The 27,902-nt window shown below is 44.2% G+C and overlaps 3 protein-coding genes across 3 annotated transcripts in view; 1 reads left to right on the top strand and 2 right to left on the bottom strand.

Annotated features, from left to right (window-relative positions):
• LOC137349252 (zinc finger protein 229-like) overlaps positions 1-27,902 on the bottom strand; it is a 725,490-nt gene that overhangs the window by 587,656 nt on the left and 109,932 nt on the right. The window lies entirely within an intron of this gene.
• Positions 838-2,124, bottom strand: LOC137348782 (zinc finger and SCAN domain-containing protein 2-like). Its single transcript, XM_068014027.1, has 2 exons — positions 1,762-2,124; positions 838-1,689 (listed from the first exon to the last, which is right to left on the bottom strand). The coding sequence occupies exons 1-2, from the start codon at positions 2,122-2,124 to the stop codon at positions 838-840; spliced, it is 1,215 nt and encodes a 404-aa protein (XP_067870128.1).
• The window catches only part of LOC137349299 (zinc finger protein 420-like), a 47,906-nt gene continuing 46,919 nt past the window's right edge, over positions 26,916-27,902 (top strand). The window contains exon 1 of the mRNA XM_068014842.1: positions 26,916-27,116. The gene's annotated coding sequence lies outside the window, so the exon portion shown is untranslated. The remainder of the gene's footprint in view (positions 27,117-27,902) is intronic.

Genomic DNA, 27,902 nt, shown 5'->3' on the forward strand with positions numbered 1-27,902 from the left:
TATCATGCTGCATGGCACTTCTTACATCCTTATCAACTTTGGAAAAGTCTGAATAATCGGGATGCAGAGATTTAAGGCAGACAGGAAATGGAGTAAGGAAAAAGTATAGAGAAGAAAATAAGAAGGAAAATTACGAGTGAAGGGTGAGCACAGAAATAGCAATGGGATCGTCTGAATGCAGGAGCAGTAGAAACAAAGATAGGAGACAGGAAACACTGGTTATTAAGCACGAAGGGAAAACTGCAAACATCGCTTGCACATCTCACACCGCACTTATACATTCCGCAGTCCTTTTTGATGATGAAATCCTTTGTGGTCAAAAGTCCCAAATTCCTCCCAGTTCGATGGGCCGGATCTCACAGACTTGAAAAAAATATATTTTCCTTTGTTCACTTCTCCAAGCACTTCTGACCTGGAGATCCGTGGATCATGTGATTTCTGGTGATCCTGTGGGCCCTCTACACCTCCGCAAACTTCAACTCTCAAAAAACACAGGAATGTTAGACAGTATGTTCCAGTGGGATAGTGGTAGTGGGAGGGAGGGAAGCAGCAGAGGCAGCTGATCAGATGGTCTCAATCTGAGTGACAGAGAGACCATGAACTCTTCACACTTGTTGGAGGAGACGGGGAGATGGAGAGCACTTCTAAAGGAATGAACTTGTGTTCCAGATATTATAAAGACTTGACAAACTGTGTGTTCAACATAAAGCTGATTTATTTGACTTATATCCAGAACATAAAGCCCAGCCCAGTTATCGGGGTTAATTAACATCAACTGGCCCCAACAAACATGCTTCAGTCCTGGAGGCGATTAACAGCAGAATCCAATCATTGTGGTTATTTGTGAACTCGCTGGTGTTTCAGTAGGTTGGATGAATTAATGAATCCCTTCCCACACATGGAGCAGGTGAACAGCCTCTCCCCAGCATGAACTCGCTGGTGCTTTAGCAGGTTGGATGAATTAGTGAATCCTTTCCCACACTCTGAGCAGGTGAACGGCCTCTCCCCGCTGTGAACTCGCTGGTGTGTCCGCAGGTTGGATGTATTAATGAATCCCTTCCCACACACGGAGCAGGTGAACGGCCTCTCCCCAGTGTGAGTACGCTGGTGTACAGTGAGGTCGCCTGATCGCCTGAACCCAGCCCCACAGTGAGAGCACCTGAACGGTCTCTCATCAGTGTGAACACGTTGATGGGACATCAGTTCCCCAGACCTTTTATAGCAATTTCCACAATCTGGACATTCAAAAGGCCTGTCAGTGTGAACTCGCTGGTGTCTCAGCAGGGTGGATGACCGAGTGAATCCCTCCCCGCACTCAGAGCAGGTGAACGGCCTCTCCCCAGTGTGAGTACGCTGGTGTACAGTGAGATCAGATGATTGCCCGAACCCAGCCCCACAGTGAGAACACCTGAACAGTCTCTCGTCAGTGTGAGCACGTTGATGGGTCATCAGTTCCCGGGAACTTTTATAGCAATTCCCACAGTCTGAACATTCAAAAGGTCTTTCATCAGTGTGAACTCGCCGGTGTCTCAGGAGGTTGGATAACTGAGTGAATCCCTTCCCACACTCTGAGCAAGTGAACGGCCTCTCCCCAGTGTGAACTCGTTGGTGTGTCAGGAGGTTGGATGGATCTGTGAATCTCTTCCCACACACGAAGCAGCTGAACGGCCTCTCCCCAGTGTGAATTCGCTGGTGTGTCAGCAGGTTGGATGATTTAGTGAATCCCTTGCCACACTCTGAGCAAGTGAAAGGCCTCTCCACAGTGTGAACTCGCTGGTGTGTCAGGAGGTTGGATGGATCTGTGAATCCCTTGCCACACTCTGAGCAGGTGAATGGCCTCTCCCCGGTGTGAACTCGCTGGTGTGTCAGCAGGGCGGATGATTTAGTGAATCCCTTGCCACAAACTGAGCAGGTGAACGGCCTCTCCAAGGTGTGACTGCTTGGATGAGTTTCCAGCTCAATTGGATAATTAAGTCCCTTTCCAGAGTCCCCATGTTTACACTGTTTCTCCCCAGTGCGACTGCACTTGTGTTTCGAAAGGCCTGATGATCGGCTGAAACCTTGTCCACACACAGAACACGTGTACAGTTTCTCTCCACTGTGATCAGTGCTTTTCCCTTTCATGTTCAAAATCTGATGATATTCAGGTTGGCTGTGGTAGATTAGGAAACTACATTAGAAGGTATGACAATAGACAGGCAATGGCTAACATTTAAAGAATTAATACAAGTTTTACAACACATTTACATTCCTTTGAGACACAAAAACTCAGCAGGAAAAGTGATCCCACCCTGGCTAACAGGAGAAGTTAAAGATTGTATTAGATCAAAGGAAGAGGCTTATAAAGTTACCAAAAAACGTAGTAAGCCTGAGGATTGGGAACGTTTTACAATTCAGCAAAGGAGGACCAAGAAACTGATAGAGAAAATATAATATGAAAGTAAAGTAGCAAGAAACAAAAACAGACTGTAAGTGTTTCCATAGGTATGTTAAAAGGAAAAGATCAACAAAGACAAGTGTGGGCCCATTACAGGCAGAGACAGGGGGAGACAGGGGTATTTATAATGGGGAATAAGAAAATGGCAGAGAAACTAAACAAATACTTGGTGTCTGTCTTCACGGAGGAAGATACAGAAAAGCTCCCAAGAATACTAGAGAACCAGGGGACTAGTGAGAATAAGGAACTGAATTAAATTAGTATTTGTAAAAAAGTAGTATTGGAGAAATTAATGGGACTGACAGTTGATAAATCCCCTGGACTTGATGATCTACATCCCAGAATATTGAAAGAGGTGGCTGGAGAGACAGTAGATGCATTGGTGATCATCTTCCAAAATTCTATAGACTCTGAAATAGTTCCTGAAGATTGGAAGGTAGCAAATGTAACCTCACTATTTTAGAAAGGAGGGCGAGAGAAAACAGGGAACTACAGACCTGTTAGCCTGGCATCAGCAGTAGGGAAAATGCTAGAATCTATCCGAAAGGACATGATAAATGGACACTTGGATAATAATGATCTGATTGGGCATTGCCAACATGGATTTATGAAGGGAAATCATGTTTGACAAACCTGTTGGAGTTGGAGGATGTAACCAGCAGAACAGATAAGGGAGAACCAGTGGATTTGGTATATTTAGATTTTTAGAAGGCTTTCGATAGGGTCCCACCACAAGAGGTTAGTCAATAGAATTAGAGTACATGGGATTGCAGGTAATATACTGGCATGAAATGAGAATTGGTTAAGACAGAAAACAGAGAGTAGGAATAAACGGGCCATTTTCAGGTTGGCAGGCTGTGACTAGAGGGTACTGCAAGGATCAGTGCTTGGACCCCAGCTATTCACAATCTGTATCAATGATTTGTATGCAGGCATTAAATGTAATATTTCCAAGTTTGCTGATGATACAAAACTAAGTGGGAATGAGAGTTGTGAGAGGATGGAAAGAGACTTCAAGGGGATTTGGAAAGTCTCAGTGAGTGGGCAAGAACATGGCAGATGGAATATAATGTGGAAAAATATGAAGTTATCCACTTTGTTAGGAAAAACAGAAATGCAGAGTATTTCTTAAATGGTCAGTGACTGGGAAGTGTTGATATCCAAAAGGACCTGCCTGTCCTTGTTCATAGCTCACTGAAAGCTAACATGCAGGTGCAGCAAGGAATTAGGAAGAAAAATGGTATGTTGGCCTTTATTGCAAGAGGATGTGAGGACAGGAGTAAAGAAGTCTTGCTGCAATTGTATATAGTCTTAGTGAGACTGCACCTACATAAGAATCAAGAGCAGGAGTAGACCACTCGGTCCCTCGAGCCTGCTCCACCATTCAATAAGTTCATGGCTGAACTGATTTCTCCTCAGCACCACCTATCGCCGATAACCTTTCACCCCCTTGTTTATCAAGAATCTATCCATCTCTGCCTTAAACATATTCAAAGACTCTGCTTCCACCACCTTTTGAGGAAGACAGTTCCAAAGACTCACGACCCTCAGAGAAAAAAATTTCTCCTCATCTCTGTCTTAAATGGATGACCCATTATTTTTAAACAATGACCCCTAGTTCTAGATTCTCCCACAAGGGGAAACATCCTTTCTCCCACATCCACCCTGTCAAGACCCCTCAGGATCTTATGTTTAAATCACGTCACCTCTTACTCTTCTAAATTCCAGCAGATACAAGCCTAGCCTGTCCAACCTTTCCTCATAAGATAACCCGCCCATTCCAGGTATCAGTCTAATAAACCTTCTTTGAACTGTTTCCAACACATTTACATCCTTATCCTGCAGTATTGTGTACAGTTTTGGTCTCCTTACCTAAGGAAGGATTTAATTGCCATAGAGGAAGTGCAATGAAAGTTCACCAGACTGATTCCTGGCGTGGTGGGATTGTCCGATGAGGAGACTGGAGTTTAGAAAAATTAGAGCTGATCTCATAGAAGCGTACAAAATTTTTACAGGGCACAACAGGGCTGGTGCTGGAAGGGTGTTGCCCCTGGGCGGGTGGGGGGGTGGGTGTCTGGAACCAGGGGTAACTCACAATATGAGGTGAGGAGGAATCTCTTCATTCAGCTGGTGGTCAATCTTTTGGAATTCTCTACCCCATGGGACTGTGGAGGCTCAGTCATTATGTGCAAGCCAGAGATCGATGGATTTCTAGATATTAAAGACATCGAGGAATATGGGGATAGTGCAGGAACATGACATTAAGGAAGATTAGCTATGATCGAGTTGAATGGCAGAGCAGGGGTGAAGGGCCAAATGGCCTACTCCTGCTATTCCCTACATTCCTACCAAGATGGCCACCTAAACACCCTGATCGTGTCCTGTTGAAGTTGGCAGTCAGTGCGTCTCCTGGGCCTGTCACCACGGTGTAAACTCAGGGCCTGGGGCCTCTTATTCGGGGCCTCAGGCCGACCCCAGGTGTTTCTGAAGCTTCCCAGCCCACCCATGGCTCCAATTCCTCCCCTGCCCCCACCATCTCCTCATCCCATGGAGATTGGGGCCAGAGAGGCAATGAATGAAATTATTAATTTTTTTGAAGAAACCCGAGTGCTCGGGCCATCAACTATGGTGTGAAGTACCATAAACAGGCTGGCAGACTTGACAGATAAATGGGAAATGAAATTCAACATAGTGAAATGTGAGCTGGTTCATTTTGGGAGGAGGAATAAGGAGGCCGGAGGAAACCCACGCAGACACAGGGAGAACTTGCAAACTCCACACAGGCAGCAACCAGAATTGAACCCGGGTCGCTGGAGCTGTGAGGCTGTGGTGCTAACCACTGCGCCACTGTGCCGCCCTAGAGGAATACAATGTAACAACAGGGAGGGAATGTTAAATTTTTGAGAACCTCACTTAGAAGGACTGTGAGCAGTTCTGGTCTCCAGATTAAAAAAGGATATTGAAGACTGAAGAAAGTGCAGAATAGATTTACAAAGATGTCATCAGAGAGAATGTTACTATCCAGCAAGATTGAGCAGGCTGGGGCTCCTTTCTCTGGAAAAGAGAAGACTAGGAGGAGATCTGATAGAGGTCTTTAAAATTATCAGTGAGTCAGAACAAGGGGGCAGCAATATAAGACAGACATTAACAGGTCAAATTGAGTAGAGAAATTCCTCCTAAGTTCTCTGAGAGTGGTGAGAATGTGGAACTCACTGCCACGTGGAGTGGTTGAAGCAGATAGCAATGATGTGTTTAAGGGGAGGCTCAATATATTTATGAGGGAGAAAGGAATAGAGGGATATGGGGGAAGAGTGAGGACGAGGCAATTAGATTGGGAGGAGGTTCATGTGGATTATAAACACCAGAACAGACTAGTGGGGCCGAATGGCCTGTAATTCTGTTTATTTACAGCAGTGCTGGAATAATGTTTAAGCTTTCAGGCATAGGAGTGGATTAATACTCACGTTTATAGGGCCCGGGGTGGATTAATACTCACGTTTATAGGGCCCGGGGTGGATTAATGCTCGGGTTTACAGGGCCCAGGGGTGGATTAATGCTCGGGTTTACAGGGCCCAGGGGTGGATTAATGCTCGGGTTTACAGGGCCCAGAGGTGGAGTAATGCTCGGGTTTACAGGGCCCAGGGGTGGATCAATGCTCGGGTTTACAGGAAGCAGTTGAGTAATGAAATGTCTGGCTCTAAGTGTTAGAGCATGCCCCCTAATACCAGATTCTCCAACTAGTGGAAAATGTTTCTCTCTATCTACCCTCTCAGTTGCAATGAACATCTTGAAAACGTGATGAAAGCACCCCTTCATCTTTTCAAATTCCTGGAAAACAACCCTCATAGCGCGGTGAATCATTCTGACAGAAGGGATAGGAAGAGGCAACATATACTTAATGGTACAATTATAAAGAGTGTGAAGGGACAGAGAGACCCAAGGGAGTTCATGTTCATATATCTTTGATTGTGGCAGGAAATATTGAGAGAGTAGTTAGCAAAGTGTATGAGACCTTGGGCTTCACAAATAGAGCTATTGAGTACAAAAGCAAGGAAGCTATGCTGAACCTTTATAAAACTCTGATTAGGCCACAACTAGAGTATTGCATTCAATTCTGATCACACCTTAGGAAAGTCCTTGAAAGGTGCAGAGAAGATTTACTAGAATGGGTTACTAGATGAGAGAAAATTAGCTACAAAGTTAGGTTGGAGAAGCTGGGGTTATTCTCCTTGGAGCAAAGGAGATTGAGTGGAGATCTGATGGAGGTATACAAGATTATGATAGGTTTAGATAAAGTAGACAAAGAAAAGCTGTTCCCATTAGCTGATGGTACAAGGACGAGAGAGAGCAGAGATTTCAGGATTTGGGCTTGAGATACGAGAGGGGGGGCGGGGGGGGGAGGGGTGTGAATGTGAGGAAAAACGTTTTTACAGCAAGTGGTAATGACCTGGAATTCGCTGCCCAAGAGGGTGGTGGAAGTGCAGCCGATCAATAATTTCAAAAGGAATTTGGATGGGCACTGTAAAAGGAGTTTACAAGAACCATCATCATCTCCTCCTGCTTCCTGACCCAGGATGGCCATTCATTCATCCTGCTGCACATTGCACGTAGAAAAATGGCAGCAAGACAAGGTACCTCCTCGTGTGACTACTGCTGGGCGTGGTCAAAGTGGCCATGGCAGCTGGCAGTTGAGGGAGTCATCCAGCTAGACTGTCTGTGGCTACGTCTGCACCCCGGTGTTCCTAGAGAGAGAGAGCACGCAGCTTGCACCAGTTGCTGGAGGCCTCCATCGACCAGTGGGCACCAGATAGACCAGAGTGTACCATCATCACTAGGAATGTCATTTTAATTCAATATAGCTGATTATTCTTTATAGTTTTGTGACTGCATATCACTGGCTCCCCTCTCTTTAAAATTACAGATGCAACAAAAAAGACCTACACAGGTCAGGGAATGACTTCCACATCCAACACCCACCCTGATACAAACAGGCTCATAATTGATGGATGTGTTTCTCGACTCAGTTCTGTGAGCAACACCTGCAATAAAACAAAAGCAAAATACTGCGGATGCTGGAAATCTGAAATAAAAGGAGAAACTGCTGGCAATACTCAGCATCTGTGCAGAGAGAAAGAGTTAATGTTTCAGGCGCATGGCACCACCGGAGCCTGGCACTCGAGAGTGGAAGAAGGCAGAATGGGGCATACTCTAAACACTAAGCCTGCGCACTTGCTATTTGAAGCTCCGGTCAGTGACCTCTCACCTCACAGGTCACAATATGCGGGTGATTGATGGACGCTCTGGACCAATAGCAAGAGAGGGGGCCGCAACAACGCCAACCCGAACCCCGCCCCTCCCTCACTCTGATTGGTTGGAGGACCCACAACCCTTCTGCTCCTATTGGTCGGCGGCTGCCATTAATCACCCGCGCGGAAGAAAGTGCAGTCCTGAGCATGCGTGGCAAACAGCGGCCGAGGCAGAGATCGCGGTAGGTTTATAAACTCAATGATTTAAAAACAAGAAATGCTGGAACCACTCAGCAGGTCTGGCAGCATCTGTGGAAAGAGAAGCAGAGTTAACGTTTCGGGTCAGTGACCCTTCTTCGGAACTTCAGTGATCTCAATGATTTGCTCTCCTGGTCATTGATAGCCTGAAGCCCCACCCACTCACTGCGCCGTCACCAAGATGGCTGCACATTCGCTCTGCTCCCCGCTGAACCAAGATGGCGGCCGTTAACCCGTATTCCCAGGTAAAAGCCCCGAAGCCGTAAACGCGGGACTTGGAGGTTCCTATTCCGGACTTGCGGCCTACCCCAGGTGTTTCTGAAACCGCAACGCCCACCCGCCGGTGATTTTGTGATTCACTCCTTCTCTGCGTCCCGCCGACTCAGCTGCTGCAAAAGGCGTCTCCAGCCATCGCAAAATTCAAAGTAACACCGCGCATGCTCCAGCCACAGTCCCCGCCCCACTGCGCCTGCGTGCTGGGCTCTTGCACAGTGAATCGGGCACATTCAAATCCGCGTTGAATGTTGGGTAATAGCTCCGCCATTGAGAGTCCAAAGACAGCTTCAGAGATATCGTGCCATTTTGTAAGCGGAGACAATCTCCTGCATGGGAGATTGGTTAAGAAAGTAAAAGCCCATGGGATCCAGGGTAATTTGGCAAATTGGATTCGAAGTTGGCTTGGTGGAAGGAGGCAGAGGGTGATGGTCGAGCCAAAACACAAGAAATGCTGGAATCACTCAGCAGGTCTGGCAGCATCTGTGGAAAGAGAAGCAGAGTTAACGTTTCGGGTCAGCGACCCTTCTTCGGAACTCTGATGGTAGAGGGTTGTTTTTGTGAATGGAGGGCTGTGACCAGTGGGGTACTGCAGGGATTGGTGCTGGGACCCTTACTGTTTGTAGTGTACATTAATGATTTAGATGTGAATATAGGAGGTATGATTAGTAAGTTCGCAGACGACATGAAAATTGGTGGTGTCATAAATAGTGACAAGGAAAGCCTTAGACTCCAGAACAATATAGATGGATTGATAAGATGGGTAGAGCAGTGGCAAATGGAGTTTAACCCTGAGAAGTGTGAGATGATGCCCTTTGGGAGGACCAACAAGGCAAGGGAATGTACAATGGATGGTAGGACCCTAGGGAGTACAGAGGGTCAGAGGGACCTTGGGGTGCTTGCCCAGAGATCACTGAAGGCAGCAGCACAGGTAGATAAGGTGGTTAAGGAAGGCAGATGGGATACTTGCCTTTATTAGCCGAGGCATTGAATATAAGAGCAGGGAGGTTATGATGGAGCTGTATAAAACGCTGGTTAGGCCACAGCTGAAGTACTGTGTACAGTTCTGGTCACCACACTATAGGAAGGATGTGATTGCAGAGGAGAGGGTGCAGAGGAGATTCACCAGGATGTTGCCTGGGCTGGGGCATTTCAGTTATGAAGATAGGCTGGGGTTGTTTTCCTTGGAGCGGAGAAGGCTGAGGGGGGACCTGATTGAGGTATATAAAATTATGAGGGGCATCGATACGCTAGACAGGAAGAAGCTTTTTCCCTTAGCGGAGAGTTCAATAACTAGGGGGCATAAATTTAAGGTAAGGGATAGAATGTTCAGAGGGGAGTTGAGGAAAAAAAATTTCACCCAAAGGGTGGTTGGAACCTGGAACACACTGCCTGAAGAGGTGGTAGAAGCAGGAACACTCATGCCATTCAAGAAGTATTTAGATGAACACTTGAAATGCCATAACATACAAAACTATGGGCCAAGTGCGGGGAAATGGGATTAGTTAGGATGGGTGCTTGATGGTCGGTGCAGGTGCATTGGGCCGAAGGGCCTGTTTCTGTGCTGTAAAACTCTATGACAAAGTGATACAAGTAAACTAATAAGATTTTTAAAATCTACATAATATTTTTCCCTAAAAGAACTGTGAATGACGTTCATCCCAAATTGCAGAATATAAATATTTTTTATAGAAAACAAGCAATGTTGTAGATTGTTCTTATTAGGAGTTGCGTCCATCTTTTTATGGGGTAGTTGTGTCACTCACCTGAAATGTTAGCTCTGCTTCTCTCTCCACAGATCCTGCGAGACCTGCTGAGTATTTCCAGCATTTCTTGTTTTTATTTCAGATTTCCAGCATCTGTAGTACTTTGCTTTTATTTTAGCCCTTCATTTCGCCTGGCTAGTGGCATTGGAGTAGATTTGCCTCTAACAAAGATGGCGACAATGGGGCGGGGTCTGACATTTCTGCCCCAACCACAGCTGCTGCTTCCTCGCCTTGCCCCAAGCTTGAGGACTGGTGACCCTCAAGATATACATCACCGACTGTCTGTCTAATGGGAAGAGATGTTGATTATCCTTTGGGACTATGGCTAAAAAAAATACAACCGGGGCAGTTGTTAAACTGGTACTGGGGAGATATAAGTACTGTATTAAATTTGTAGGTTAACAATTAAATTATTTAATATAACTATAAATTATCAGTTATGTTTCTAAACCTGAAAGCTAACTAGTTAAATAAACACAATAGAGATGGCAGGACAGGTGATGTGTTGCAGTTGTAACATGTGGGAGCTGGTGGATGCAGCTCGTGGAACTTCAGCTCAGAGTCGATGAGCTGGAGTCTGAGATTCAGACTCTGAGACACATCAGGGAAGGAGAAAGTCACCTGAACGTTTTGTTTCAGGAGGCAGTTGCAGCCCTTAGGCTAGGTACTTCAGGCTTGGTCCATGGTCAGGAACAGGAGGGTGTGACTGTGAGTGAGGCAGGTATGGGGACCCAGAAGGTAGCACTGTAGGAGCATTAGTCCCTGCAATTGTCCAACTTGTTCGAGGTTCTTGCAGCTTGTGTGGACGAGAGCAAGGCCTGCAGGGTAGATGTGCAAACTGGCCACAGCACTGTGGTGCAGGGGGGCATTCAAGTCGGGGGAGTAAAAGGGAATGTAGTTGTAGTAGGGGACAGCATAGTTAGGGTGCTAGATAGCCGATAGCATGAGTCCCGAAGGCTGTGTTGCCTGCCCAGTGCCAGGGTTAAAGACACCTCCTCAGGGCTGGCGAGAAACTTGGAGTGGGAAGGAAAGGATCCAGTTGTCGTGGTGCATGTAGGTACTAATGAGATAGGTAGGACTAAGAAAGAGGTTCTGTTGAGGGAGTATGAGCAGCTAGGGACTAAATTAAAAAGCAAAACCACAAAGGTGATAATCTCTGGATTACTACCTGAGCCACGAGCAAGCTGGCTTAGGGTAAATAAGGTCAGAGAGTTGAATGCGTGGCTCAAAGATTTCGATTCATGGGTCACTGGCACCGGTACTGGGGAAAGAGGGAGCTGTACCGTTGGGACAGTCTTTATCTAAACCATGCTGGGACCAGAGTCCTATTGAGTCCTATAGCTTGGGCTGTAGAGAGGGCTTTAAACTAAATAGTGGGGGGTTGGGGTGGGGTGGTGTCCGTTCACATGAGGGGAGAATTGAAAAGTTAGAGAAAGGGCAAAGCAGTAGTGCAGGGTAGCGATATGGGTAATGGTAACCAGGGTGTGACAGGAAGGGACAGAGTGTACAAACATCAGAGTGTACCAGTAAATATGTCAGAGTCAGGATAAATGGCTTTGAACTAACAGAGGGGAAGAGGGTTTGGGTGAAAGGAGATTTAGAAATCCAAAGATAAAAGTAGAGACAATAGAAAATTATATTGATGTGGGTAAAGACAAGCTGAGTGTGACAGGAAGGGACGGAGAGTTTAACGTTCATAGTGTATCAGAGAGAAAGGTCCATGCAGGGAATCGTAATAAAATAAGATTGAAGTCACTTTTCTGAAAGCGCGGAGCATCCACAATAAGATAGATGAACTAGTGGCATAAATAGAGATAAATGGTGTGAATCTAATCCCCGTTACAGAGATCTGGTTACATGTGACCAAGGCTGGGAAATAAATACTCCAGGGTACACGATGTTTCGAAAAGACAGGCAGAATGGAAAAGGAGGATTGGTAGCCCTGGTCGTAAAGGATGACTTAAGGACATTAATGAGAAAGAATCTTGGCTCAGAAAATCAGGAAGTAGAATCGGGAGCAGATTAGGAATAACAAGGGTCAGAAAACACTGGTGGGAGGAGTTTATAGGCCCCCGAACAGTAGTTATACCGTTGGACAGAGCATCAAACGAGAAGTTATTGGAGTTTGTAACAAAGGCAATGTAATGATTGTGGCAGATGTAATCTTCATATGGACTGGACCAATCAAATTGGTAAAGGTGGTCTGGAAGATGGGTTTGTAGAATGCTTTCAGGACAGTTTTCTGGACCAATATGTCATGGAGCCAACTAGGGATAAAGGTATTTTAGATCTAGTGTTGTGCAATGAGGTAGGGGTCATAGTAATATAGTAAAAGATCCACTGGTAAACAGTGATCAGAGTACAATGAATTCCACTTCATGTTGAAAACAACATACTCCAATCACAAACAAGAATCTTACACTTAAACAAAGCCAATTATGCAGGTATGAGGAGAGAACTGGCTAAGGTTGATTGACTAAACAGACTAAAAGGTCTGGCTGTAAATAAACAGCGGGAAACATTTAAAAAACAATTCAAAATGTTCAACAAAAAAACATTCCATTGAAAAACAAAAACTCAGCGAGAAAAATCCATCCGTGGCTCACTAAGGAGGTTACGGATAGCATTAGATTAAAAGAAGAGACTATAATGTTGCAAAGAATAGTAGTAAGTGTGAGGATTGGGAGTGATCTAGAAACCAGCAAAGGGCCACCAAAAGGGGGAAAAAAATAGAACATGAGAATAAACTAGCCAGCAATATAAAAACAGATTGTAAGAGCTTTTACACACACATAAAAAGGAAGACAGTAAGTAGCTAAAGTCCCTTAGAAGCAGAGACAGCTGAAATTATCATGGGGAGTGAGGAAATGGCAGAGACATTGAACAAATATTTTGTGTCTGTCTTCACAGTAGAAGACACAAGTTACATACCAGAAATAGAGGGTAACCTGGGGGCTAATAAGAGCAAGAAAATTAAGGTAATTAATATCGGCTGAGAAAAAGTACTGGAGAAATTCAAGGGACTAAAATCTGACAAATCCTCAGGACCTGATGGTCTACACCCTAGGGTTCTAAAAGGGAATAGGTGCAGAGATAGTGGATGGGCTGGCTATGATTTTCCAAAATTCCCTAGATTCTGGATCGGTCCCAGCAGATTGGAAGTTATTCAAGAAAGGAGAAAGCGAGAAATCAGGAAAGTGCTGAAAACAATTAAGAAAGTCTCAACAATGCACTTAGAAAAGCAGAGCATGGTTTTATGAAAGAGAAATCCTGTTTGACAAATGTATTCGTGTTTTTTGAGGATGTAACTAGTAGGGTAGATAAAATGGAACTGTAGATGTAATGTACTTGAATTTCCAAAAAGCATTCGATAAGATGACACACTAAAGGTTAATAGACCAAGTAAGGGGTCGTGGAGTTGGGGGTGATGTATTAGCATGGTTAGAGGATTGGTTAATGGACAGGAAACAGAGAGTAGGGATAAATGAGGAATTTTCAAGTTGACAGGGTGTAACTAGTGGAGTGCCACAAGGATCAGTACTGGAGCCTCAGCTATTTACAATCTATATGACTTAGATGAAGAGACAAAGAGTAATGAATCTAAGTGTGTTGATGACACAAAGCTAGACAGAAATGCAAGCTGTGAGGAGGACACCGGGAGGCTGCAAAGAGATATGGACAGGTTAGGTGAATGGGCAACCAGGTGGTGGATGGAGTATAATGCAGGGAAGTGTGAGGTTATTCACTTTGGTCATAAGAATAGGAAAGCAGAATATTTTTTAAAAGGCATGAAACTTGTAACTATTGATGTTCAGAGAGACGAGGGTGTGCTTGTACAAGGAACACAAAAAGTTAGCATTAAGTTCCCCTCCAAGTCACGCACCATCCTGACTTGGAACTATATTGCTGTTCCTTCACCGTCACTGGGTCAAAATCCTGGAACTCCCTTCCTAACAACACTGAGTGTACTGACCCCACATGGACTGCAGTGGTTCAAGAAGGCAGCTCACCACCACCTTCTCGAGCAATTAGGGATGGGCAATAAATGCTGGCCTAGCCAACGACACCCACATCCCATGAATGAATTGTATAAAAGGTACAGCAAGCAATTAGGAAAGCAAATGTCATGTTGGCCTTTACTGCAAAGGGATGGAGTACAAGAATAAAGAAGTCTTGCTACAACTGTATGGGGCTTTGGTGATACCACACCTGGAATACTGTGTGCAGTTTTGGTCTCCATATCTAAGGAAGGATAGACTTGCTCTGGGAGGCAGTACAGCGAAAGTTCACTAGATTGGTCCCTGGGATGAGAGGGTTGTCCTATGATGAGAGGCTGAGTAAATTGGGTCTATAGTCTGTGGAGTTTTGAAGAATGAAGGGTGATGTCATTGAAACATTCGAGATTCTAAAGGGGTTTGACAATGTAGATACTGAGACGTTTTTTCCCCTGACTGGGGAATCTAGAACATGGGGTAATAAATACAGAAAGTTCTGGAAATACTCAGCAGGTCTGGCAACAGCTGTGGAGAGAGAAACAGGGTTAGAGTTTCAGGTCTGTGACCTTTCATCAGAATATTGCCCCCTATAAAGACGGCGGCCGTTAACCTGGGCCTGTCACTGGGAGAAGCTCTGGAGCTGCTGCCCACTCGGTGCAAATGCAGGACTGGTAGGTTCTTATTTGGGGTTAAGAGCATTAGAAATAGGAGCAGGAGTAGACTGTATGGCCCATCGAGCCTGCTCCACCATTCAATATGATCATGGCTGATCTTGGGCTTCAACTCCACTTTCCTGCTCACTCCCCATATCCCTTGATTCCCTGAGAGACCAAAAATCTGTGTCTCAGCCTTAAATATATTCAACGATGGATCATCTACAACCCTCTGGGGGTAGAGAATTCCAAATATTCACAACCCTTTGAGTGAAGAAATGTCTCCTCATCGCAGTCCTAAATGATCAGCCATTATCCTGAAACACTGTCCCCGTGTTCTAAAATAAAAGCAAAATACTGTGTATGCTGGGAATCTGAAATAAATTGCTGGAAATACTGTATATGTCCATGATCGTTGAGAAAAGAGCTGTACATCCTAATCCCACTTTCCAACTCTTTGTCCGTAGCCCTGTAGGTTACAGCACTTCGAGTGCAGATCCAGATATTTTTTTTAATGTAATGAGGGTTTCTACCTCTGCCACCCTCTCAAGCAGTGAGTTCCAGACCCCCATCACCCTCTGGGTGATAACAATTCTCCCAGTTCCCCTCTAATCCTTCTGCTAATTAAATTTTTTGTATTTGTTCATGTGATGTAAGTGCCACTGGCCTTCCCAACATTTATTGCCCATCCCTAATTGCCCTTGAGAAGGTGGTGGTGAGCTGCCTTCTTGAACCGCTGCAGTCCTTGGTGTAGGTACACCCACAGCGCTGTTGGGAATCGATGCCCCCTGACTGTTGACCACTCTGCTAATCTATCCACTCTATCTCGGCCCCTCATAATTCTTTACACCTCAATTAAATCCCCCCTCAGTCTCCCCTGTTCCAAAGAAAACATAACCAGCCTATCCAACCTTTTCATGCAGCTGAAATTCTTTATTTCTGGGTCATCTTCATAAATCACCTCTCTCGTGCGATCACATCCTTCCTGTAACATGACCAGAACTGTCATCTGTGGTCTAATTAGTGTTTTATACAGTTCTAGCATGACCCGCCCCCTGCTCTTGTGCCTTGACTAATCGAGGAAATTATTCCATATGCCTTCTTGACCACCTTATGTATCTGTCCTGCTACCTTCCGGGATCTGTTGGCATGCACTCCAAGGTCATAGAATCACAATGTTTAAGGCCGAGAAAGAGGTCACTTGGCCCATCGTGTCTGTACCAGCTGAAAAACGTTGCACCCATTCTAATCCCACCTTCCGGCATTTGGTCTGTAGCCCTGCAGATTACGGCACTTGAGGTGCATATGCAGACTCCTTTTGAATGAGTTGAGGGTCTCTGCCTCAACTACCCTTTTAGGCAGTGAGTTCCAGACCCCATCACCCTCTGGGTGAAAACGTTTTTCCTCATCTCCACTCTAATTTTTCTACCAATCACTTTAAATCTCTGCCCCTCGTTACTGACCTCCTTCACCTCCACTCAATCCAGGCCCCTCAACATTTTGTACATTTCAATCAGATCACCCCTCAGCCTTCTCTGTTCCAAGGAGAACAAGCCCAGCCTATCCAATCTTTCCTGCTAGCTGAATTTTTCCAGTCCTGGCAACATCCTCGTAAATCATTTCTGTACCCTCTCGAGTGCAATTACATCCTTTCTGTAATGAGGTGACCAGAACTGCACACAGTACTCAAGTTGTGGCCTAACCAATGAGTTATACAGTTCCAGCATAACCTCCCTGCTCTTATATTCTATACCTCAGCTAATAAAGGAAAGTATTCCATATTCCTTCTTAACCACCTTATCGACCTGTCCTAGGAACAAACATCTTAAGACCAATTGATCAAAATCTGTATATTTCGCCTTTTAATGTGGGACGTCCACAATTCCTAGTCCGGCCTCTTTGTCAAACTTAGTATGCGGGGAAAAGGGACGGGAAGGTCATGATCAAAATAATTCTCAAAATTGAGAATATAATCGGCCCTGCTGTTTCTGGGTTTTTTTTTAAGAGATACAGCACTGAAACAGGCCCTTCGGCCCACCGAGTCTGTGCCGAACATCAACCACCCATTTATACTAATCCTACACTAATCCCATATTCCTACCAAACATCCCCACCTGTCCCTATATTTCCCTACCACCTACCTATACTAGTGGCAATTTATAATGGCCAATTTACCTATCAAACCTGCAAGTCTTTTGGCTTGTGGGAGGAAACCGGAGCACCCGGAGAAAACCCACGCAGACACAGGGAGAACTTGCAAACTCCACACAGGCAGTACCCGGAATCGAACCCGGGTCCCTGGAGCTGTGAGGCTGCGGTGCTAACCACTGCGCCACTGTTCCGCAATGGTTAATCCTACCCTGCCTCTCACAGAACAGTACAGCACAGTACAGGCCCTTCAGCCCACCATGTTGTGCTGAACCTTTAACCTACTCTAAGATCAAACTAACTACCTACCCTTCATTCTACTATCATCCATGTACCTATCCAAGAGTCACTTAAATGTCCCTAATGTATCTGCTTCTACTACCACCGCTGGCAGCGCATTCCACGCACCCACCACTCTCTCTGTGTAAAGAACCTACCTCTGACATCTCCCCGAAACCTTCCTCCAATCACCTTAAAATTATGCCCCCTGGTGATGGCCCTTTCCACCCTGGGAAAAAGTCTCTGGCTATCCACTCTATCTATGCCTCTCATCATCTTGTACCTCTCTATCAAGTCACCTCTCATCCTTCTTCGCTCCAATGAGAAAAGCCCGATCTCCCTCAATCTTTCTTCATAAGACATGCCCTCCAGTCCAGGCAGCATCCTGGTAAATCTCCTCTGCACCCTCTCTAAAGCTTCCACATCCTTCCTATAATGAGGCGACCAGAACTGAACACAATATTCCAAGTGTGGTCGAACCAGGACCTTAAAGAGCTGCAGCATAACCTCGCGGCTCTTAAACTCAATCTCCCTGTTAATGAAAGCCAACACACCATACGCTTTCTTAACAACCCTATCAACTTGGGTGGCAACTTTGAGCGATCTATGGACATGGACCCCAAGATCCCTCTGTTCCTTCACACTACCAAGAATCCTGTCTTTAAGCCTGTATTCTGCATTCAAATTCGACCTTCCAAAATGAATCACTTCACACTTTTCCAGGTTGAACTCCATCTGCCACTTCTCAGCCCAGCTCTGCATCCTGTCAATGTCCCATTGCAACCAACAACAGCCTTCCACACTATCCACAACTCCAGCAATCTTCATGTCATCAGCAAACTTGCTAACCCAGCCTTCCACTTCCTCATCCAAGTCATTTATAAAAATCACAAAGAGCAGAGGTCCCAGAACAGACCCCTGCGGAACACCACTGGTCACCGAGCTCCATGCTGAATACTTTCCATCTACTACCACCCTCTGTCTTCTATGGGCCAGCCAATTTTGTATCCAGACAGCCAACTTTCCCTGTATCCCATGCCTCCTTACTTTCTGAATGAGCCTACCATGGGGAACCTTATCAAACGCCTTGCTAAAATCCATATACACCACATCCACTGCTCTTCCTTCATCAATGTGTTTTGTCACATCTTCAAAGAATTCAATAAGGCTTGTGAGGCATGACCTGCCCCTCACAAAGCCATGCTGACTGTCTCTAATCAAACCATGCTTTTCCAAATAATCATAAATCCTGTCTCTCCAATAATTTGCCCACTACCGATGTAAGACTGACTCGTCTATAATTCCCAGGGTTATCCCTATTCCCTTTCTTGAACAAGGGAATAACATTTGCCACCCTCCAATCATCTGGTACTACTCCAGTGGACAGTGATGATGCAAAGATTGCCAAAGGCACGGCAATCTCTTCCCTCGCTTCCCGTAATATCCTTGGGTATATCCCGTCTGGCCCCGGGGACTTATCTATCCTCGTGTCTTTCAAAATTTCCAGCACATCCTCCTTCTTAACATCAACCTGTTCGAGCATATCAGCCTGTTCCACGCTGTCCTCACAAACGACCAGGTCCCTCTCACTGGTGAATACTGAAGCAAAGTATTCATTTAGGACCTCCCCTACCTCCTCCGACTCCAGGCACAAGTTCCCTCCACTATCCCTGATCGGCCCTACCCTCACTCTGGCCATCCTCTTGTTCCTCACATAAGTGTAGAACGCCTTGGGATTTTCCTTAATCCTACCCGCCAAGACTTTTTCATAAGACTCCTCTTATAATGTTAAAACACAATCTTTATTAATAAAACTACAAATCCTATATACTATTAAAATGTTAACACAATTTTAAAAACAAATTTAAAATGTAAAATTTGAAAATTTAAAAATCCATAAAAGTCCTTAAAATGTCCAATGATAAGAGCATTGTCAATCGTGAAGCCTGGCTGGCGAAGGTCTTAAAATTCACAATTTGTAAAAAAAGTCAACAAGGTATTATTGGCTTGTAACCATTTCCCCCGGGCTCCAATAACAGATCCAAAAAAACGAATATTTTTGCTCTTTGTAAAATCAGCAATTTCTGATTCCAAATGTTTATACTTTTCCGTTTTTTCGTCCCATGCATTTTCTAAACATCTATTGTTGTCTTCAAACCTGACCGTTACGTTGACCACCGCAACATCCTGACCTTTAACAAATATAAGGTCAGGTTCCATAATCTTCCTTCACCATCTCGAAAATGTGGTTCGACGTATACTGTCCAGCCCTCCCTTACCACCTTGTCCTTTAACAAGTCGACGATTTTGTTGTGTCGATATATCCTGTATTTTTTCACTGATATACAGTTCCCTAGGATATGTGGTAATGTTTCATTTGGAGCATCACATCTTCGACAGTTCTTATTGTGGTCATCTCTACCCATAGATAAGAAATAACGAGCAGGAAATGTGTTGGTCCGTAATTGGAGGGCCTTTATAAATGAGGATTGCTCCATTGTATTAAATTGCAGCCATTTATTTGATAGTGGATCGTCATAAAAATAGGACATTCCGACTCCTTGAAGATTTAACCTGGACCATCTCCAAAACTCTGCGTCTCTCCATTTTATGTATGGGTCTCTATATTTCGTCTTTTCTTCAATCGCATCCTCTTGACCATCGACCTCGTTGTTTTCCATCGATGTAATAGAATCTTCTCCATCCATAGAATCAATCCTTCTTTCATTCATTGTTAATACCTCTTTCAGTACTTTCAATCCACTTAAAAGATTGATCTTCTCGCTTAAGTTAATCCCGCAATACAAAAATAAGGCTTTAATCGCTGGGTCTGTTGATGAGTCCATTTTCGTCCACTTCTTAATAATTGCTGCTGGAATTTGTGTTTCCAACTTTGGTAGACCCAATCCTCCATTCCTAGTTTTTGAATATAGCAAGCCATCAGCGATCTCTGATGGGAGATGTAAAGTACCCTTTACTGCTTTCTTAATTACCCTATCCAGATTTATTAAAGTGTTTTGTGACACTTCTTTTAAAATTAAATGATAGTAAAAGCATGGTATCATGTATACCTTTAAAATATCCAATTTTTGGATTGGTTTTAATTTTGCCAATGATAAATTGTCTATCCATCCTTGTAATTTAACTGCCCACCCATCTTCCTTAACCCCGGACCACGGATCAATACGTGCGCCAAGATATTTTTCGAATTCTCCAGGGTTAATAAAATCCAATTCTTCTCCATTTAAAATCCATTTCTTTTCATTATTATAGTGGAATGTTTTATTTTTACTGGCCATATAAAACCCTGCAGTTTTCTTTATATTAATTTGGAGACCTGTTATTTTACAGAAATTTGATAATATTGCTAAATTTTTACTCATTCCTTTGTAAGACTCATTAATTAAAGCTATATCGTCTGCAAATGCGAGAGCTGTGCATTTTACCTCTCTATCATTACTGCTAAACATAACTCCAATTCCCTCGTTCTCTAGGGTACACAAGAGGATATCCATTACGCAATTAAATAATAACGGGGACACAGGGTCCCCTTGTTTAACTCCCTTTTTGATCATAGTCGGTTTAGTTTTGCCATTGCCACATTCAACTGTTGTATATACATTCGTATATAAATTTTCAATAAATTTTGGGCATACTCCCAATCTTTTTAGACTTTTCAAAATTAATGTGTACCCAACTGAATTAAAGGGTTTTGCTAAGTCTACAAAGACGACAGCAAGATTTTTTTTGTCTTTGTTAATCTTTTTGTAATAATTTTAGTAAATAGACGTAATAAAACAGAACCGATTGTAATGGGTCTCCAATTATCAATATTTTTAAGAATTTCCAGATCCTCAGATTTGGGTATTAAAACTGTTCTGCATAATTTAAATGTATCAGGAATGACAGATGTCGTTAACCAAAGGTTTAAAAAACGTGCTAGTACAGTTAAATCTAAATTTATTTTAGTTAGTGATTTTAAATCTTCTGCAGTTAACTTATCAGGCACTGATGCTGTTTTATTTTTAAATTCTTCGAAATTCTCCTCAATTTCTTTCCGTGTTATATTAAACCCTCATTATTTGCATCTTCTCTACATTTTGAAAACTTGCCAATATCAGCTTTATTATTAGCATCAGATAATTTTAATTTAAAATGTTGTTCTAACTCTTTAATATTTAATGGGCAATTAATCTGATTTGGTGCTCCCATAATTTTTCTAGCCAATGCTTTTCTGTCTTTAAAATAAACGGTGTACTAATCTTATTACATTCTATTTTATTTAATTTGGTCTGTTCATTGGTTTTAATAATCAATTCACCTATCATATTGATTTTATCGACAAGATGGTTCTTATTTCCTGAAGCGATTAGTTGTTCAATATCCCCAATCAGTTTACCTATTTTAATCTTTCTACCTTCTATTGCTTCTAACTCAATTCCATCTGTCAATTCATTTTCCATTCTTTCATTACCATTATCTTCTACACTCTCTAACTCTTCTCCACTACAATCTTCCACTTACTCAATAGCTTTTAGGGGAGTAGGTAGTATTGAACTATTTTTAAGATTAATAAATTCAGCTGTCCTCCTTTTATCTGATATTTGTTTATTAGTCTTATTTACAAGTATTTTAGAAATCATAACATTAATATTTCAGTGACCACTATATTCGTTATCCAATTATAATAGAAGAGATATCTCTTCCTCTGACCAAATTGATGTCTTATTTACCTTTCTTTTCTCTTTATTAATGGCCTCTTGTTCTATTTTTTTTTATTCCTAATATTAGCATGTTTATGTCTTTCATGTTGTCCTAATCCTATTTTAGTATCAAAAGCTATCTCGCATATAGTACATCTAATGTCTCCCGTTTTACTAACTACACCTTTGCACTTGGCATAAAGACAGGCAATAGCATGATAATCACCTTCTTTCTGACATTTACTACATCCTGCTAAAATTTTTCGAATAAAATGTTTATCTCTAATATGGCTTTTGAAATTTCGAAATAAACTAAAAACCTCTTTACAAATCTCGCATTGAAAGCGATTATTACTAGGATAAGGTAATCTTATTACAGTTACACTCCCCTCACTAACTTGGATTTTCTTTACAGGTCTTAAAATTTCTATACTATTAATCATCATTTCCTCATCTACTGACGCTCCGTTATCCTCTAAAACTTCCGATGATATTCCCAAATTTGAATTATAAAAAACCAGCTGACTTTCTTTCGAGGGATCCCAAATCAACTTGTTTTCCCTACCGTCCGGTTTGGGCTCGTTTAATTGTAATCCCAAAATATTTTTAGGCTTCATAAAAGATGTTATAAAGTCATCCTCATTAGTTTGAGTACTGGCATTAATTAACATAACTAAGATCTTCGAATTAGCTCCGGGACGACGGCATAAACAATTAATTTATTTCTCGTTTCTGTCAGCCGAATTGACAATAAAAACGGGGATCTTAACGGTTGAATCCCATCCGATTGGAGAAAGCCTCGAAAGACCCTCCATTTTTCTTTTAAAATACACTATTTGATCTTCGCAGGCCACACCAGCCAGAGTTGACTTCGCACCAACCTTTCACCGACAAGATACAAATGACAAAGAATGCGCCCAATCGCCCAAAAGCAAGATAGAGACACCTCAGTCACATGCACCATGTCGTTTCCAGTGGGACCACGAGGAGGTAGGTCCACTATGACTAAGAAGTCAACAAAACAGTCATAGTTACTCCCGCCCAGGGATCTGTGGCTATTCACTCCAAGGTCCCTCACTTCCTCTACATTTCTCAGTATTTTCCCATTGATCGTGTATTCCTTTGCCTTGTTTGACCTCCCCAAATGCATCACCTCTCACTTCTCCAAGTTGACTTCCATTTGCCACTTTTCTGCCCGTCTGACCAGACCATCAATATCTTCCTGCAGTCTACAGCTATCCTCCTCGCTATATACCACACGGCCAATCTTTGTGTCGTCTGCAAACGTCTTGATCATGCTCACTACATTTACATCCAAATTGTTAATATACACCACAAAAAGCAGGGGACCCAGTACTGAGCCCTGCACAACGCCACTGGAAACAGCCCTCCAGTCGCTAAAACACCCGTCAACAATTACCCTTTGTTTCCTGCCACTGAGTCAATTTTGTATCCACCTTGTTGCATTTCCCTGGATCCCTCGGGATTTTATTATTTTCACCAGTCTGCCATGTGGGACCTTGTCAAAAGCCTTGCTAAAATCCATGTCGATCACATCAACTGCACTACCCTCATCTATCTTCCTTGTTACTTCTTTGAGAGATTCGATCAAGTTGGTCAAACAAGATCTTCCCTCAACAAATTCATGCTGACTCTCCTTAATTAACCTAGGCCTTTCTAAGTGACAGTTTATCAGAATAGATTCCAATAATTTGCCCACTACTGAGGTTAGACTGACTGGCCTGTAATTATTCAGTCTATTCTTCATTCCCTTTTTAAACAGAGGTACAAATTGAGCAGTTCTCCCTTTCGTGTCTGAAAACCCTGTAATCAGGAACATTGAGCTGCCATTCCTGTCCCTTCTTCCCTCACACCATTGTGGGAGCACCTTCACCACACAGACTGCAGCAGTTCAAGAAGAAGGCCCACCATCACCTTCTCAATGGGCAACTGGGGATTGGCTGGTCTGGCTAGTGGTGCCCATATACCAAGAATGAAGTAAATAAAATCGTTATATGTAAAATGGATTAAAAACCTCTCAGAAATATTTGTTACTCAAACAATATTCTTTCACAATGAGTGGTTGGTGTCCATTTAGCAACCTCGCCTCCCTTGAGAGTCACACATTGAAAATTGCTGGGCCTGACTGGGCTCAAAAGTACTCGAGATTAAACCCAGCAGCTGATCCTCCATCTCCACTCCAGCTCAAACTGATGCAACAAAAAAAGACCTACACAGGAGGTTAGGGACCAACTTCCACATCCAACGCCCACCCCGATACCAACTGGCGCTTAATTGGTCCGGCTGTGTTTCTCGACTCAGTTCTGTGAGCAACGCCTGCAATAAAACACAAGCTGGAAATCTGAAATAAAAGGAGAAAATGCTGGAAATACTCAGCAGGTCAGGCAGGGTCTGTGGAGAGAGAAACAGAGTTAACGTTTCAGGCACATTGAGCCACCGGAGCCTGCAGCCTGGAACTCAGAGTGGGAGAAGGAGGAAGAATGAGGAGAGGCAATATAGTCCAACACTCACAGCAACCTGCAATCCACCTACATTACCGGGATAGGGAGACAGAGTTTAGTAACACCGACTCCAGTAAAACATGCCAGGAGGAAAAAGGGGAGCAGTGTGTATACCTGCCCTGATATCCCATGCTGTAACTCTTAAGCACTTGTCCACCACCACCACTCACACTGCGCATGCCCCAAACACTATCGCAATGCGCCTGCGCATCGGACCCTTGTGGTGTTATTTGGGCAAGTATTTTTAACGCCGATAATGTTGCGTTGAATTGCAGCCATTGAACCTCCCAATACAAGTGGTAGATGGGAGTGGCAAGTAGTCGGAAATGGCGAACAGACGGGCACGGGAGGGAGCAGGGAAGAGAAGTGGTGATTGAGCGGAGACCTGAATGCGGCGATTGAGGCAGTTTCAGTTTTATTCATATTTTTGTGCCAAATTGAGCAGCGCCGTCCTTCTTCCTGGCAGCTGTAGACAGTGACATTTCAGTCGGTGAGGCTGCATTTGCGCATTTTTTTATTCATTCATGGGATGTGGGCATCGCTGGCCAGGCCAGCATTTATTGCCCATCCCTAATTGCCCTTGAGAAGGTGATGATGAGCTGCCTTCTTGAACCACTGCAGTCCATGTGGGGTAGGGACACCCACAGTGCTGTTAGGAAGGGAGTTCCAGGATTTTGCCCAGCGACAGTGAAGGAATGGCGATATAGTTCCAAGTCAGGGTGGTGTGTGACTTGGAGGGGAACTTGCAGGTGGTGGTGTTCCCAACCATTTGCAACCCTGGTCCTTCTAGGTGGCAGAGGCCGCAGGTTTGCAAGGTGCTGTCCAATGAGCCTTGGTGCGTTGCTGCAGTGCATCTTGTTGATGGTACACACTGCTGCCACTGTGCGTCGGTGGTGAAGGGAGTGAATGTTTTTGGATGGGGTGCCAATCAAGTGGGCTGCTTTGTCCTGGATGGTGTCGAGCGTCTTGAGTGTTGTTGGAGCTGCACCCATCCAGACAAGTGGAGAGTATTCCATCACACTCCTGACTTGTGCCTTGTCGATGGTGGACAGACTTTGGGGAGTTAGGAGGTGAGTTACTCACCACAGGATTCCTCGCCTCTGACCTGCTCTTGTAGCCACGGTATTTATTTGGCTACTCCAGTTCAGTTTCTGATCAGTGGTAACCTCCAGGATGTTGATAGTGGGGGATTCAGCGATGGTAATGCCATTGAATGTCAAGGGGAGATGGTCATTGCCTGGCACTTGTGTGGTGCGAATGTTACTTGCCACTTATCAGCCCAAGCCTGGATATTGTGCAGGTCTTGCTGCATTTCTGCTGCTTCAGTATCTGAGGAGTCGCGAATGGTGCTGAACATTGTGCAATCATCAGCAAACATCCCCACTTCTGACCTTATGATTGAAGGCAGGTCATTGATGAAGCAGCTGAAGATGGTTGGGCCTAGGGCACTATCCTGAGGAACTCCTGCAGTGATGTCCTGGAGCTCAGATGATTGACCTCCAACAACCACAACCATCTTCCTTTGCGCTTGGTATGACTCCAGCCAGCGGAGACTTTTCCCCCTGATTCCTATTGACTCCAGTTTTGCTCGGGCTCCTTGATGCCATACTCGGTCAAATGCTGTCGTGATGTCAAGGGCAGTCACTCGCACCTCACCTCTTGAGTTCAGCTCTTTTGTCCATGTTTGAACCAAGGCTGTAATGAGGTCAGGAGCTGAGTGGCCCAGGCGGAACCCAAGCTGAGCGTCACTGAGTAGGTTATTGCTAAGCAAGTGCCGCTTCATAGCACTGTCGACGACACCTTCCTTCACTTTACTGATGATTGAGAGTAGACTGATGGGGCGGTAATTGGCTGGGTTGGACTTGTCCTGCTTTTTGTGTACAGGACATACCTGGGCAATTTTTCACATTGCCGGGTAGATACCAGTTTTGTAGCTGTACTGGAACAGCTTGGCTCGGGGTGCGGCAGGTTCTGGAGCACAGGTCTTTAGTACTATTTCCAGAATATTGTCAGGGCCCATTGCCTTTGCAGTGTCCAGTGTCTACAGTCGTTTCTTGATATCATGTGGAGTGAATCGGATTGGCTGAAGTCTGGCATCTGTGATGCTGGGGACTTCAGGAGGAGGCCGAGATGGATCATCAACCCGGCACTTCTGGCTGAAGATTGTTGCAAATGCTTCAGCCTTATCTTTCGCACTGATGTGCTGGGCTCCCCCATCATTGAGGATGGGGATATTAGTGGAGCTACCTCCTCCAGTTAGTTGTCTAATTATCCACCACCTTTCATGACTGGATGTGGCAGGACTGGGATCGCTTAGCTCTGTCTATCGCATGCTGCTTACGCAGTTTGGCATGCAAGTAATCCTGGCTTATAGCTTCACCAGGTTGACACCTCATTTTGATGTATGCCTGGTGCTGCTCCTGGAATGCCCTCCTGCACTCTTCAGTGAACCAGGGTTGGTTCCACATCCCATGAATGAATAAAAAAATGTAAATGGCAGCCTACACTCCCCAGAATGCTCCGCGCGGAGAAATACGACCTATCACCATCAGAAGGACGACAATGCGCCGGCGTCAGATGGCTCTGTGCCCGCCTCTCTGCGCGGAGCATGCGCGGTGCGGCTCCCGGAAGCTCAGCGCGGCCTCAGCAACACTGAGTCTCAGCGGCTCTCAGGCCCCGAATTAGAGTGGCCGGGTCCGGCGGACGTGTGGCGAGAGCCCCGGGAAAGGGGTGCACCATTAAAGTGATGGTGAAGCGTCTCCCCCATCCTAGACGCCGCTTCCCGGTTTCTTCTCCCGTTTGCACCGAGTCAGGAAGTCTGTGAGTTGATTGACTGGTAAGTATTGTAGCTTTGTTTCCCTTTCTCCAAAGTTAGGAAGTTAGTCCAAGGAGCTGGAAATTAAACATTCCAGTTTTCATCAGAATAAAGGGGAAGCTTCCCGAGATTTAAGTAAGAACAACAGAAGGGGAGTGAGTTGCTAGTGAGTCTTTTTTATGTTTAAGTAGTGAGATTTATTAGTATTAGTAAGGTTTATTATCTAATAACTAGAGGAATGGCAGGGCTGCACCGACCTCTACAGTGCACATCCTGTGCTGTAGAAAACATAGACAATTTATGGCATTGAAGGAGGCCATTCAGCCCATTATGTCAGGTTAATCCTACTTTCTAGTTGTTATGACCTCAGAGATGGTCAATATGAAAAATATAAGATATGAACGCCTATTTAACAAATTACACCAGATTTCACGTTTCAAGTCTTTTATTATAACAACTAAAAGAAATCCCCAATTAACTAAATAGCACTTTGTAAATAGCTGACACATTAAATACAATCCAAGCTATTTTCTTTACTTATTCAACTGTTTAATATTTCACACCACACTGATGACAAAATCGTTTGTGGTTAAATGTTCCAAATTTCTCCCAGTTGTAATGAACTGGATCTCCCAGACATTTGAAAAAACCCCACTATTTTCCTTTGCTCCCTTCTCCAGTTCTGACCTGGACATCTGTGGATAATGTGACATCCCGGTGATCCTGTGAGCCCTTTACTCCTCTGCAAACTGCGACACCAAAAAAAAAGTTAATGTTTCCACAGCCTTTCACTGTATATCTTCAGAG

The sequence above is a fragment of the Heterodontus francisci genome, chromosome 34, assembly GCF_036365525.1.
Source record: "Heterodontus francisci isolate sHetFra1 chromosome 34, sHetFra1.hap1, whole genome shotgun sequence".
Classification (NCBI taxonomy): Eukaryota; Metazoa; Chordata; class Chondrichthyes; order Heterodontiformes; family Heterodontidae; genus Heterodontus; species Heterodontus francisci.